This window comes from Gymnoscopelus braueri, assembly GCF_963280865.1.
Source record: "Gymnoscopelus braueri genome assembly, chromosome: 9".
NCBI classification, from domain to species: domain Eukaryota; kingdom Metazoa; phylum Chordata; class Actinopteri; order Myctophiformes; family Myctophidae; genus Gymnoscopelus; species Gymnoscopelus braueri.
This window is the reverse complement of record NC_137610.1, coordinates 51,088,627-51,103,578: the sequence shown is the minus strand read 5'-3', so window position 1 is coordinate 51,103,578 and position 14,952 is coordinate 51,088,627. Positions and strand designations below refer to the sequence as shown.

The following is a 14,952-nucleotide window of genomic DNA, read 5'->3' as shown; positions in this document are numbered from 1 at the left end:
ACCTAGATTACCTAACCTATCCTAACCGCTAGTAGAATGTTTTAAATAAAGCTGCAGGCTGCCAGGGTTATGCAACAGCTTCATGGAGTATCAATATTATCACTGCTTGTGTCAATACCAGTACAATAATGTGTAATATGTGCAATATGTGTCATAGAAAACCTGTGTTATTAGTGGTTATGATCAGAATGTGCTGCTTTATTGACATGTTTTTTTATTACTCCATGGAGGCAGTTATACTATACTGTACATGTGCAGGACGTTATTAAATGATTCAGAACGCTGCTGCTCGAATCCTTATTCATACCAAGAAAGTGGAGCATATCACTGTAGTTCTTACACTGAGAGATGTGAGAAGGGGGCGGCAGTGGGTCAGGGTTAAGGTCCTTACACACCGGGGGCGATTTTTTTCATGCGAATAATACGTTTTTTTTCAAAAACCTTATAAAGTCAATGCAAGCTTCCACATCAGTTTCGCGGAGCGAAAAAAGCGTCTTTTATTTATTCGGACCGAGTCCGAATTTTTGCGTATATTCGCATAATCGCCGGTGTGTAATGACCTTTAGAGCGGCCGGATGGGAACCGTGAGGTTCCCGGTTCAATCCCGGGCTCCCCCAGAGTTAGTGCGGAAGTGTCCTTGACGCTGAACCCGTAACTGCTCCCGATGAGCGGGTTGGTGCCTTGCATGGATTCCTCCGCCATCGGTGTATGAATGTGTGTGTGAATGTGTGTGTGAATGGGTGAATGTAATGCACAATCTATGTAAAGCCATTTGGATAAAAGCGCTATATAAATGCACCATTCACCATTTACACTGACTCCCTGTGTGTCGGAGAAATTATGTCAAAATACAACTTTTGGTCTATAAAGCTTTCAATGGTTTAGGTCAGGGGTCTTCAACGTTTTCAGGCCAAGGACCCCCTAGCTGAGAGAGAGATGAAGCAGGGACCCCCTCTATATTGTATAAAATTGTGTTTCAGATTCAACATTTTTTGTTTACGTGGTCTGCTCTTTTTTCCCTCTACACCTATAGCCTCTTTGCCAAAAATAGCCGATCTACAAGCTCACAACGCCTCGCAGTGCGAGGCGTTGTGAGCTTGTAGATCTGCTATTCTTGGCTAAAGTTCTCCTCAGAAAAGGGATGCTATAGGGTTCAAGTGGTTAAGGTAAAATAAAAAATCCTATCACACAAAGATTTGGCGGACCCCCTGTAGTAGCTCTGAGGACCCCCTAGGGGTCCCGGACCCCCTGTTGAAGACCCCTGGTTTAGGTTTAACATTTCTGATCTTGTGCGATATCATTTAAAGGGAAGCATTTAGTTTTTTATGCTCCACATATCTGTAACAAAAGTCCCAGAAAACTGCAGGTCTACCACACGTCTCCATTCTTTTAAATCAAAGCTGAAGCTTTCTTTAATCATATCCTCTGCCTTATGGTCTAATGTCTAAATCTAAAATAGCAGATCTACAAGCCCATTGTGGGCTTGTAGATCTGCTATTTTCAAATGGCCAAAATGTATATACTGTAGGGCCATTTGAGGGCCATTGTTTTGTAATAATAATCCAAATCTACAAAGTAACTAGTAAATGAAGTTTTCAAATAATTGTAGTGGAGTAAAACAAAGTACAATATTTGGATCCGAGATGTAGTGGAGTAGAAGTAAAAGTATTGGAAATTGGAAATACTCAAGTAAAGTACAAATACCTTAAAAATTGTACTTATAAGTACAGTACTTGATTAAATGTACTTAGTTGCTTTACGCCACTGAATACAAATCTACTCCATCAGTGGACTAAACCACTCCAAGCTTATGGAGACAAACACCCACTGAGCCATAGTCGTCTATTAGACCTTCGTCTAAAACCGGGTTATAATTGGTCTAACAGTGAAAGTTTTCTAGCGGTCTGGGCTTAGCCTAGACGTCATTTCAAAGGCTATATAGACGGTCTATATATAGACGCTTAAAAAACAGCTAATCAACGTCCAGTGGTGGAAAAAGTACTCAAATTCTTTACTTAAGTAAAAGTATCAATACTGCAATGTAGAAGTACTCCGTTACAAGTAAAAGTCCTGAATTAAAAATGTACTTGAGTAAAAGTACAAAAGTATTGGCATCAAAATGTACTTAAAGTACCAAAAGTAAAAGTACTAAAATGTTTGAAAATAGCAGATCTACAAGCGATGCGACGCGTTGTGAGCTTGTAGATCGGCTATTTTCAAATAGTCTAGGTATAAAATAGAGCTAAAGTGGTTAATGTATGTTTTATAATGTAATAATTTATATCTGCAAAGTAACTAGTAACTAAAGTTTTCATAAAATTGTAGTGTAGTAAAAGTACAATATTTGCCTGAGATGTAGTGGAGTAGAATTAAAAGTACTGAAAATTGGAAATACTCCAGTAAAGTAAAAATACCTCAACATTTTACTTAAGTACAGTACTTGAGTAAATGTACTTAGTTACTTTACACCACTGTCAACGTCTAGGCTAAGCCTAGACGTCTAAAAAACTTTCACTGTTAGACCAATTATTAGACCAGTTTTAGCCTAGCCCTTAGACGTATTTTAGACGTCTAATAGCCCCGAAAAATGCTCAGTGGGCAGCCACTAATCTGCTCTGCTGTGTGAACAAAGCCAGAGAGAAAATAACTGTACATATACACTCCTATAAAACAGTTAGAACACTTCAACACACTGACTGAGTCAATCATTGATGGAAACTCTTTGTCAGATCAAAGGGAGAGGTCTCACCAGGTGTGTGTGTGTGTGTGTGTGTGTGTGTGTGTGTGTGTGATTGTGTGTGTGTGTGTGTGTGAGAGCTGTAGGGGACAGGTATCAAACCGGTCGGTGTAGTCTGAGAGCTCGGCAGCAACAGAAATATAAAAAAAAACACTTCCCTGCCACGCCCTGAATGACACACACACTCTATCTGGCTGCTACACACACACACACACACACACACACACACACACACACACACACACACACACACACACACACACACACACACACACACACACACACACACACACACACACACACACACACACACACACACACACACACACACACACACACACACACACACACACACACACACACACACACACACACACACACACACACACACACACACACACGTCTTCAGAACAGACGCTGAAGTGTGTTTTGTTAACCCATTAAGACCAGGAACGTATCTGTGTAACCACTTAAACCATTATTTTATACTTTGGCTAGTCAAATATAGCAGATCTACAAGCTCATAGCGCGGCACTGAGTGCCTGCAATTTTTTTTTTAACTCTCTCAGTGCCAAGCCCCGAGTTATCCCGAGTTTTAGGGTTATACCCTCAGTGCCAGAACGAGAAATCCAGAGTTTAAAAAAATTTATATATATATTTTCTTTTCTTCTTTTTTTTGAAAAAAGTGTTCAGAACCCAAGATATCATTATCTGATAAGATTTGCAGCTCCATCCACTCTTTGTTTAACCTATAACTGAAAAAGGTTGTATCTCGCTTCCTAAGCACTTTTTTTTTACTTTGAAAAAAAAAAAGAAAAAAGTTGGCACAGTTCGCAATATAGTTTTTTTTTCATTGGCACTGAAAGAGTGTTAATCATGAAAATGTGGTGCTAATCTTTGAATATATATATATTATTTAAAGCGAACATTTGTAACTCAAATCTTTGCTTCTGGGAGATTCTATATTTAAAACGTATGTTGCTATAATCTCAAAATATGTTGTTCCAGGGACCCCCAGAAGCAAAGATTCTAGTTACAAATCTCGCTTTAAAAAATAATAATATATATAAAAAAATGTGCACAAATTTTCACGATTTTTCTAAAATAGCAGATCTACAAGCTAGTGCCGTGCTATGAGCTTGTAGATCTGCTATTTTTGAATAGCCCAAAGAAATGTTAAAATGACACACAGATGCGTTCCCGGTCTGAATGGGTTAATGTGACACATGCTAAGCTACAAGTAAAAGTCCAGAATTCAAAATGTACTTAAAGTACCAAAAGTAAAAGTACTAAAATATTTGAAAATAGCATATCTAGCTTGTAGATCTGCTATTTTCAAATAGCCTATGTATAAAATAGGGCTAAAGTGGTTAATGTGTGTTTTATGATATAATCATTTATATCTGAAAAGTAACTAGTAACTAACGTCTTCAAATAATTGTAGTGGAGTAAAAGTACAATATTTGCCTCCGAGATGTAGTGGAGTAGAAGTAAAAGTATTGGATATTGGAATTACTCGAGTAAAGTACAAATACCTAAAAATTCTACTTAAGTAAATGTACTTAGTTACTTTCCACCACTGACACACACACACACACACACACACACACACACACACACACACACACACACACACACACACACACACACACACACACACACACACACACACACACACACACACACACACACACACACACACACACACACACACACACACACACACACACACACACACACACACCTGTAAAAGGTGTTCAGAACAGACAGTGTTAAGGTGACACATGCTTAGGGTCAGGGAGGCTGTAAATGTTTTCTCTTCTTCTCTCTGTTATGACTTGTTCTGCACGCTGCATCACCGCCTCACTCACATCAACCTGCCTCCAGCGTGTGTGTGCGTGAGTGTGAGTGTGAGTGTGAGTGTGAGTGTGAGTGCGAGTGCGTGTGTGTGTGTGTCTGTGTATTATAATGCTTTCGAGGACTAAATATCGTCACAAGAAGTTGAGAAATTGTCCTGGTTCTCATGAGAGAAATGGTTGTTTTAAGTTTAAAAAGGATTTGGGGACTTGGGCTTAACAATTAGGAAAGATTCAGGTTGGGGTTAGAATTAGGATTAGACATTTAGAGGTTAGGTTTAGGGTTAGGATTAGGATTAGACATTCTAAATGTCTAATCCTAACCCCTAAACCTAACCTCTAAATGTCTAATCCCCTTATGCCTAATTTTTTTTTCTTCTACATGGACTGTAGATCGGCTATTTTAAAATGTTTTTCAAAATAGTAAAAAGTTTGAGCAGAAGGGGTAAGGCAAGATAGGGCCCTTAGAGGTTAGATTCAGGGGGTTAGGATTAGGCATTTAGAGGTTAAGAGATATGCCTGATTTACTGTACACTTAGTGTCTCACACCACAAATAGCAGATCTACAAGCTCACAACGTGTCACAGCGTACGATAGGCTGTTTTCAGTTTGGGGTTACTTTTTTTATTTGTATTAAAAAAGTAATACAAACGCGCGCGCGCGTGTGAGTGTGAGTGTGAGTGTGAGTGTGAGTGTGAGTGTGTGTGTGTGTGTGTGTGTGTGTGTGTGTGTGTGTGTGTGTGTGTGTATGGGCGTGGGTGAGGGATGGGAAATGTTTTTGGGGAATGCCGTCTTAGTGCTTCCTAGAAAGCCACAAGCCACAGTATTGTTATTGTGACATGACGTACGTGTGTGTGTGTGTGCGTGTGTGCGTGTGTGCGTGTGTGTGTGTGTGTGTGTGTGTGTGTGTGTACAGTGGCAGAGACAGCTGGATGTCTTGTTGGCCACAAAATGTTCAGAATGCTATTTGGACAGCCAGATTCATGATGTTAAGACAGATGCTGTAGGTTCAGCATGTTTACCTGCTATCCTACGGTATCCTAGGGTTTCTGAGGCATTATTACACTGTTCTTCTCTCTACACTGTACTTAATACATTATTAGACCGGAAACGCATCTGTGTCATTTTAAAATTTATTTGGCCATTTTTATTATTTTTTTATCGTGGAAAATGTGTGCAAATCTTTGAATATATACGTTTTAGAGCGAACATTTTTATCTCAAATCTTCGCTTCTGGGGGTCCCTGGAACAACAAGCGTTGTTTTATACTTTGGCTATTCAAAAATAGCAGATCTACAAGCTCATAGCGTAGTGTAGATCTGCTATTTATTTATTTTTATCGTGAAAATGTGTGCAAATCTTTGAATATATATATATTTTTTAACATTTGTCACTCAAATCTTTGCTTCTGGCGGGGTCCCTGGAACAACATATTTTGAGATGGGGGTCCGCGATCAAATACATATCATTTTGGGGGGTCCTTGACATGAAAAAGTTTGAGATATTTGTAGAATCCCCCCAGAAGCAAAGATTTAAAGTTACAAATATTCACTTTAAAAAATATATATATATATTCAAAGATTTGGCACACATTTTCAAGATCTTTAAAAACAATTGCAGATATACAAGCTATATATGTATATCTGCTATTTTTTTGAATAGTCAAAGAAATCTCAAAATGACACAGATGCGTTCCCGGTCCGATAATGGATTAAAGTGTCTATTTATTGACCTTGTTGTTTTATTGACTTAAGAGTACATGCTTACTCTGCTGATTCACATCTAATGCATCTGTAGGTAACTCTGGATCAGAGAGTCTGCTAAACGCCTTCATTCTGTATGGTAACTGTAATGCATGCTGACAGTTGTTAATGGCAACGCTGTGAATAAGGCCTTCCACCGCAGTAAGAAGACCAAACGTCTCTGACTAATGCCTGAATAAATGGTTCTCAAGATGGCCCTCTGGGACCCAAATGGACCCTTACAGGTCTGTAACTCTGAGAGTGTTGCAAATGGAACCAAACGGACCCTTACAGGTCTGTAACTCTGAGAGTGTTACAAATGGAACCAAATGGACCCTTACAGGTCTGTAACTCTGAGAGTGTTACACATGGAACCAAATGGACCCTTACGGGTCTGTAACTCTGAGAGTGTTACAAATGGAACCAAATGGACCCTTACGGGTCTGTAACTCTGAGAGTGTTACACATGGAACCAAATGGACCCTTACGGGTCTGTAACTCTGAGAGTGTTACACATGGAACCAAATGGACCCTTACGGGTCTGTAACTCTGAGAGTGTTACAAATGGAACCAAATGGACCCTTACGGGTCTGTAACTCTGAGAGTGTTACAAATGAGAACCAAATGGACCCTTACAGGTCTGTAACTCTGAGAGTGTTACAAATGAGAACCAAATGGACCCTTACGGGTCTGTAACTCTGAGAGTGTTACAAATGGAACCAAATGGACCCTTACGGGTATGTAACTCTGAGAGTGTACAAATGGAACCAAATGGACCCTTACAGGTCTGTAACTCTGAGAGTGTTACAAATGGAACTCCAATGGTTCCATTTGTACTCTCTCAGAGTTATGGGGTCTTTGAAATTAAGACGTTTAAGAACCACTGGCCTAAATCATGATCCGTCGTGCTATGGTAAGGTGCATCGAAAATAGCAGATCTACAAGCTCACGACACGTCGCGTCCGCGACGTGTCGTGAGCTTGTAGATCTGCTATTTTCGACACGCGAGTGACGCGACGGCATTAGTATAAATCAATATAACATCATATAAATCAGGCTAAACACAGCACAGCAAGTCTATGTTACACAAGAGCTGCTGAGATGAAAAAAAAAAAATACAGACCAAAAGGAAAAAGCCATAAAAAGGTGCTGCTTGTACAGTATGTGAGACATCCACCTTGTCCTGGTACAACCGGGAATTATGGCTCATAAACTACACAGACAGACAGACAGCTCAGCCTACTAATGTTCCCAAACATTATGACACACATGTCATACAGCAGACATGTCACAAGGCCAGAGAAATGCCAAGTATATCACAAATATGTGCCATCAGACCCACACTGTTATTATTTAGACTCTGAAACACAGAACAAAACACACACACACACACACACACACACACACACACACACACACACACACACACACACACACACACACACACACACACACACACACACACACACACACACACACACACACACACACACACACACACACACACACACACACACACACACACACACACACACACACACACACACACACACACACACAATAAAAGTATCAATACTGCAATATAGCAATACTCTTCTGTTACAAGTAAAAGTCCGGAATTCAAAAATTTGCTTGAGTAAAAGTACAAAAGTATTGGCATCAAAATGTACTTAAAAAGTACCAAAAGTAGAAAGTACTCATTATGCAGAATGTACCATTTCGCAAGTTTTCAAATGTATACAAATCTTTGGAAAATAGCAGATCTACAAGCTCACAATGTGTCGCATCATGACACATTGTGAGCTTGTAGATCTGCTATTTTCAAATGGCCGAAATGTATATAGGGCTGAAGTGGTTAATGTGTGTTTTGTAATAATAATCAAAATCTACAAAGTAACTAGTAACTAAAGTTTTCAAATAATTATAGTGGAGTAAAAGTACAATATTTGACTCTGAGATGTAGTGGAGTAAAAGTAAAAGTACTGACAATTGTAAGTACTCCAGTAAAGTAAAAATACCTAAACAATTTACTTAATTACAGTACTTGAGTACATGTACCTAGTTACTTTACACCGCTGGTTTTAACTGCCTCATACCACGGCCTTGTTTTGAATACCTGACCTACTTGTATGCGTATCATTTCACTCATATCAGGGATATTTGAATATCTAACCCGTTTTTCTTGTTCTCCCCTTTCCTAAAAACAACAAATAATGGAAGCTTGAACAAAAAAACAGAGTTTCACCCACTGACTGCTTTACGGCAAACACAGGCACACCCCCCGCATCTTCCTCAGGGTTTCAGTTAGTCCTGCTCAGTGTTGGAAAGTAACTAAGTACATTTATTTAAGTACAATGTTGAGGTATTTGTACTTTACTTGAGCATGGCTAGTCATTATGCAGAATGTTCCATTTCAAATGTTTTAAAATGTATTAAAGTATGTATTAAAGTATTAAAGCTCACAATGCGTCGCATCTGCGAGCTTGTAGATCGGCTATTTTTAAATGGCCAAAATGTGCATGGCTCTAATAACAATCAATATACTATAAGTTGAAGTGTAAGTTGCTGCTTCCAACAGCCTGACATACAGAGCAGGTAAAGAACACTTGAGCTCTAGATGACAGAGTGGTCTTTATGAGACCCTTCTCCACAACAATCACACTTAAAAAGTTAGTTAGCCTGACGGTCTGCCAAGGTGGACAAAGAGCCATTTGACTCACACTACAAGCCTGTCACTCTCTCTCTCTGTCGCGCACGCGCGCACACACACACCTGTGTAGAGGGCTGACTAAAGAGTGAAACCCAATCCAACAGAGGAGCTTTCACCTTGTCCACACACACACACACACACACACACACACACACACACACACACACACACACACACACACACACACACACACACACACACACACACACACACACACACACACACACACACACACACACACACACACACACACACACAATCTGATGAAAGCCCTGCCTGTCTAAGCCTGTAGATCATTAACTGTTCGTCTCACACAGTCCCAGCAGTAGGAAGTAGTACATAGAATAGCTATTATAGCAGAACTAGACACTGGCTTCAGTATGCATGTCAGCGAGCAGTCAAACACAAGCCTATATAAGCTGGTTGAACTGTAGAACTAGATACTGGCTTCAGTTTATTATCTGTGTCAGGCTGGAGGGGCAGGAATTGGGGCAATGTTTTTTGCCAGTGGTGTAAAAAGTAACTAAAGTACATTTACTCAAGTAGTCGAATGTTCATATTTACATTCCAATTGGCATTCCAAAAGCTTGGGGGAGGGGCTCGTCGAGCTAAAACTGCCAAAAAATCATGAACTGATTTCCGTCTGATTTCCCCAAAATTTGAATCACACATTGTCGCGGTGCGACACGTTGTGAGCTTGTAGATCTGCTATTTTCAAACAGACTAGGTATAAAATAAGGCTGAGGTAGTTAATTGGTTAATTGAGGTACGTTTCATTAACATGATTTATATCTGCAAAGTAACTAGTAACTAAAGTTTTCAAATAATTGTAGTGGAGTAAAAGTAAAACATTTCCCTCTGAGATGTAGAAGTAAAAGTATTGACAATTGGAAAATCCTCAAGTAAAAGTACAAATACCGCAAAATTGTACTTAAGTATAGTACTTAAATAAATGTACTTCACACACCACTGCCTGTAGGCAATCATGACTGCGGTGTCAAGCGGCTGTCGCTCAGTTATGATTTGCCTACAGGCAGCGCGTCTGTGGATTCGTCTACAGGGAGGCGGGAGCGCCACAAATGCTACAAATGTCACCGTTTGTTGTCTAAAATGCGATTCCCCCAACCACCACCCCCGGGGGTACAAATCATGTCATTAGTCATGTGACAATCACTGTCAAAACAGGCATATCCATGATATGGCCTGTAATTGCCTTCACAGATTTGTGGGCGGGGTCTATTTCTTTTTTTTATTATAAAAACACGATATATCATGAACACAACATCCAATCATATCGTCAAACTGGAATCACATGTTGAGGGGCCTCTATGCGACACACCCCCAAACCCCGCTTACACTTCTGCCCGTAGGGGGCGCCACCAACGACCACAGTTGCACCGCCTGTCATACAGTGGTGTAAAGTAACTAAGTACATTTACTCAAGTACTGTACTTAAGTACAATTTTGAGGTATTTTTACTTTACTGGAGTATTTCCAGTTTTCAGTACTTTTACTTCTACTCCACTACATCTCAGAGGCAAAATTTTTACTTTTACTCGACTACAATTATTAGAAATAAATAATTACTCGTTACTTTGCAATTGTCAATTATCATATTATAAAAACATACATTAACCACTTTAGCCCTATTCTATACATACAGGCTATTTGAAAATAGCCAATCTACAAGCTCAGATCTGCTATTTTCAAACATTTTCAGTACTTTTAATTTTTTTTTATACCAATACTTTTGTACTTTCACTCAAGTACATTTTGAATTCCGGACTTGTACTTGTAACAGAGTATTTCTACATTGCAGTATTGATACTTTTACTTAAGTAAAACATTTGAGTACTTTTTCCACCACCGCCTGTCATACAAACTCTATTGCCCCCCCCCTGCAGCTTCCTCGTATCCTGAATATATAGTGCACCCCACGACTGACACAGCCCTGCCCTGGGTAGGCAACCAGGCCTGGCGGAGATCCGTGCTTTTCTTACACTGTTCTAGACTAGTGTTGGGACTGTTCTGAGATCTGCTGAGCGCTAAAAATCAATCCTCATCCACCCAGCATGATGAACAACAAGCTGACTGCTGTGGAATCTCACACACACACACAAAACGCTCAGGAATGACGCAAACACGGACACGCACACGCACACACACACACACACACACACACACACACACACACACACACACACACACACACACACACACACAGCTAAACAAGTTCCTCATCTGTGACTGTACAGTATGTTTAGGCTACAAACTAATACTGTATATTGTTTCCGCAGCACTTTCTCACGACACTGGAAACTAGTAAGCGGGATTAAACCAAACCCTAGATGCTTTGTGTTATGATGGTGTCATAGTAAAAAAAATAGCAGATCTACAAGCTCACAAGGCGTCACATCACAACACCTTGTGAGCTTGTAGATCGTCTATTTCTGCCATTTCTGAATATTTTTGTAATTGTTTCAAAAGATTTCCGTGTTTCAAAACAGCCTGGGGGACACCAGGTTGAAAGAGGTCACATTCCATACTCTACGTTTACATAGATCTATAACACTCGTCAATGTGCCACTGACTGTGTGAACTGAGGAAAGAAGACTGATTTTAACCACTTGAACGCCAGGCATCCAATATTCTGGTGGGTAACATTAGCCCCAAAAAATAGCAGATCTACAAGCTCACATGAACGCATAGATCGGCTATTTTGTGGCAAAGAATCAATTTGGTTGCAAGGATTTAAAAAAAAAGCAGCCTAAATACATACAGAGCCAATTCAGGTCCAGTTTACCAAGTCTAGAGAGTATAATAATTCAACTAGTAAATATAGACCACACAAAAAAAAGGAGTTGCTATGTTACTGTTCAGCAGTGGTGGAAAGTAACTAAGTAGATGTACTTAAGTACTGTACGTACGGTATAAGTACAATTTTGAGGTATTTTTATTTGAGTAATTCCAATTTTCAATATTTTTTACTTCTACTCCACTACATCCCAGATCCAAATATTGTACTTTTACTCCACTATAATTATTTGAAAACTTTAGTTACTAGTTACTTTGTAGATTTAGATTATTATTACAAAATATAGCATTACCCATTTCAGCCCTATATACATTTCGGCCATTTGAAAATAGTATGAAAACAATGCGTGGTGAGCTTGTAGATCTGCTATTTTTGAAAGATTTGTATACATTTGAAAACTTGTGAAATGGGACATTCTGAATCTGCACAATGAGTACTTTTACGTTTGGTACTTTAAGTACATTTTGATACCAATACCTTTGTACTTTTACTCAAGTACATTTTGAATTCAAGACTTTTACTCGTAACAGGGAATTTCTATATAGCAGTATTGATACTTTTACTTAAGTAAAACATTTTAGTACTTTATCCACCACTGCTGTTCAGCCGTTGCCTGAACACCCCCTGTAGCACAGCCTCTCGTCTTTAGTAAGAAATACAAAATAAACTTCAGCTACTCAACAAAACAAAGACGGTTTTAAGATGTTAAAAACCTACTCTCCTTAGTGGCAACACTCTGACCCCCCTACCTCACCTCTAAAATACACTTTATGACCACAATATAAAACAATTCACCGGATGTTGAATGTTTTAGTTGCTCCACTGCGTCCCCTACAGATTTGGTCAATGGAATTTGTCTACTGACAACATCTGTAGGGGGCGCAGAGGAGCAACTAAAACATGTTCTATTATTTTACATTTTGGTCAAAAAGTGTATTTTAGAGGTGAGCTCGGGGGCTCAGAGTGTTGCCACTAAAGAGGATAGGGTTTTAACATCTTAAAACCGTCTTTGTTAGAATGAAATCGGATCTAAAAAGTACCATAGCGTTAAGGAGAAGAACTCCTTCTAACCAGAGTTATACATTAAAGCCTCTCATACCTGAAGTAGTCTGGTAATGCCCTCCTCCTCCTCCTCCGTTCTGTCGGGGCAGGGTGCTCTGCTTCTCGGCCATCCTCATCTGGACCTGCTGCTGGACCCTCCTGGCCTTGGACAGCTCGTCCTGCAGACCCATGGAGCCTCCGTTCAGCTCCATGGAGGGCAGGCCGTACGTGGTGACCGAGGAGTGGGGCTGCAGGGCGGACAGAAACACGTTCTCAGTGCTGACGAAAGTCATGTCCACAGAGAGAGAGGACAGACACTTATGGAGACACAGACACGGGGGTCCAGCAGACAGACAGGGACCCGGTTCTTCTTCACTCCACACAGTATAGAGACAGTATTAGACGGAGACCCGTCGGTTAAAAACCCCCCAGAAGAGCTTAATGTTAGCCTGTAGAATAGTTATTGCCCTTTAGTCTCTCCGGGCGGCTCCGTGTTGAGTCTCTGTCTGTACGGACGGTTAGACAGAGCAGTGAGGCAGCAGAGGGGTGGAGCCTCAGTCAGTATCTACCTGACTACCAGGTGAACTGAACAGAGGTGAGAAAAGTACTCAATTTAATTTTTTTACTTAAAGGGACTATATGACATGTGGCCCGAAAATAAAAATAAAGGTGAAAAATAAAATAAATTAATAAATAAAGTTTAAAAAAAAAAAAAAATTAAACTTTATTTATACATTTATTTTATATATATTATTATATATATATATTATTTAAAAAATAGTAACTAAAGGTAGTGCCCAGGATTACAAAAAAATGGGGTTACAAAATCGTGGGATAAAAAATGTGTGGGGGGAAAAAAATAGTAACTAACCCTTTAAGTACAAATATAAATACAGTAATGTAGGAATACTAAATGTCCGGATTTCAAAATGTACTTGAGTAAAAGTACAAAAGTATTGGCATCGTCAAATATATACTTTTTTTTACTAAAAGTAAAAGTACTCATTATGCACATTAATGTCGCATTTCACTAGTTGTCATATGTATAAAGTCCTTTGAAAATAGCAGATCTACAAGCTCACACGCGATGCGTTGTGAGCTTGTAGATCTGCTATTTTCAAATGGCCAACATATAGGTTTGAAGTGGTTAATGTGTGTTTAAAAAAAAAAAGATAATCGAAATGTACAAAGTTGTGACGTAGTGAGGCTGTGTGGAGAGTGAAGCCTCAGTGGGGCGGAGCCTCTCAGTATCTACCTGACTACCAGGTGAACTCAACTGCTTCAGGGTTTGTTTATTTATAATAATATTATTATTACTGCATATAGTGTCGTGAAGGTTTAATCGTTGCTGTCACCACCTCGTTTAACTCGGTTATTACAGTAACTCAGGTTTTTTTATAACTGAGTTAGTTAATGATCAACAATTATTTGGCTAATTATAACCGCTTATAAAAAACACTCTAAAAGAGCACTTACAGGTGGCTGCCTGCAATTCGGATTTGGCCCCTGGAAAGAGTCCCTGTTTACTGTAGGACCTACATATTAATCATTTATATGATATATTTGCATAGTATTGTATATCTCTCTGTCATGTTTCGATGAATTGAGTTCAAAGGACCCCAATGGAAACAAGCCATATATAGTGCTTTGGTTTAAAATCCTCTTAGCAGACCTTGTATTGAACTGTACTTTCTGTGCTTTTTTTTTTTTTTTTTTTTAAACTGTTATGTACTTTTGGCTATATGACTGAAGTTATGTTACACACTTTTCTTTTTGAATCTATTCTAATATTTGAGATCATACAAAATGTAAAATAGATAAATAGATGCAAATCTCTGTCAGTTTCGTCCGAGGCTATAATTCAAACTCATATAACTTCAGTGGTGTGAAGTAGCTAAGTAATGTACTTGAGTACAATTTTGAGGTATTTTTACTTTACTTAAGTATTTCCAATTTTCAGCACTTTTACTTCTCCTCCACTACATCTCAGAGGCAAATATTGTACTTTTACTCCACTACAATTATTTGACAGCTTTAGTTAATAGTTACTT

The 14,952-nt window shown here is 39.2% G+C and overlaps 3 protein-coding genes across 5 annotated transcripts in view; 1 reads left to right on the top strand and 2 right to left on the bottom strand.

The window, feature by feature from the left end:
- Positions 1–14,952, bottom strand: part of LOC308091362 (CD81 antigen-like) — a 156,576-nt gene that overhangs the window by 91,812 nt on the left and 49,812 nt on the right. The window lies entirely within an intron of this gene.
- Positions 1–14,952, top strand: part of LOC308091352 (E3 ubiquitin-protein ligase TRIM35-like) — a 194,697-nt gene that overhangs the window by 171,436 nt on the left and 8,309 nt on the right. The window lies entirely within an intron of this gene.
- The window catches only part of pkp3a (plakophilin 3a), a 66,697-nt gene that overhangs the window by 50,541 nt on the left and 1,204 nt on the right, over positions 1–14,952 (bottom strand). Inside the window, exon 2 of one of the 2 annotated variants that reach the window (XM_080436894.1) lies at positions 12,960–13,149. In XM_080436894.1, coding sequence (XP_080293020.1) covers positions 12,960–13,149 — 190 coding nt within the window. Of the gene's footprint in view, positions 1–12,959; positions 13,210–14,952 lie in introns of those variants that run through there. The other variant, XM_080436893.1, reaches the window with a different exon arrangement.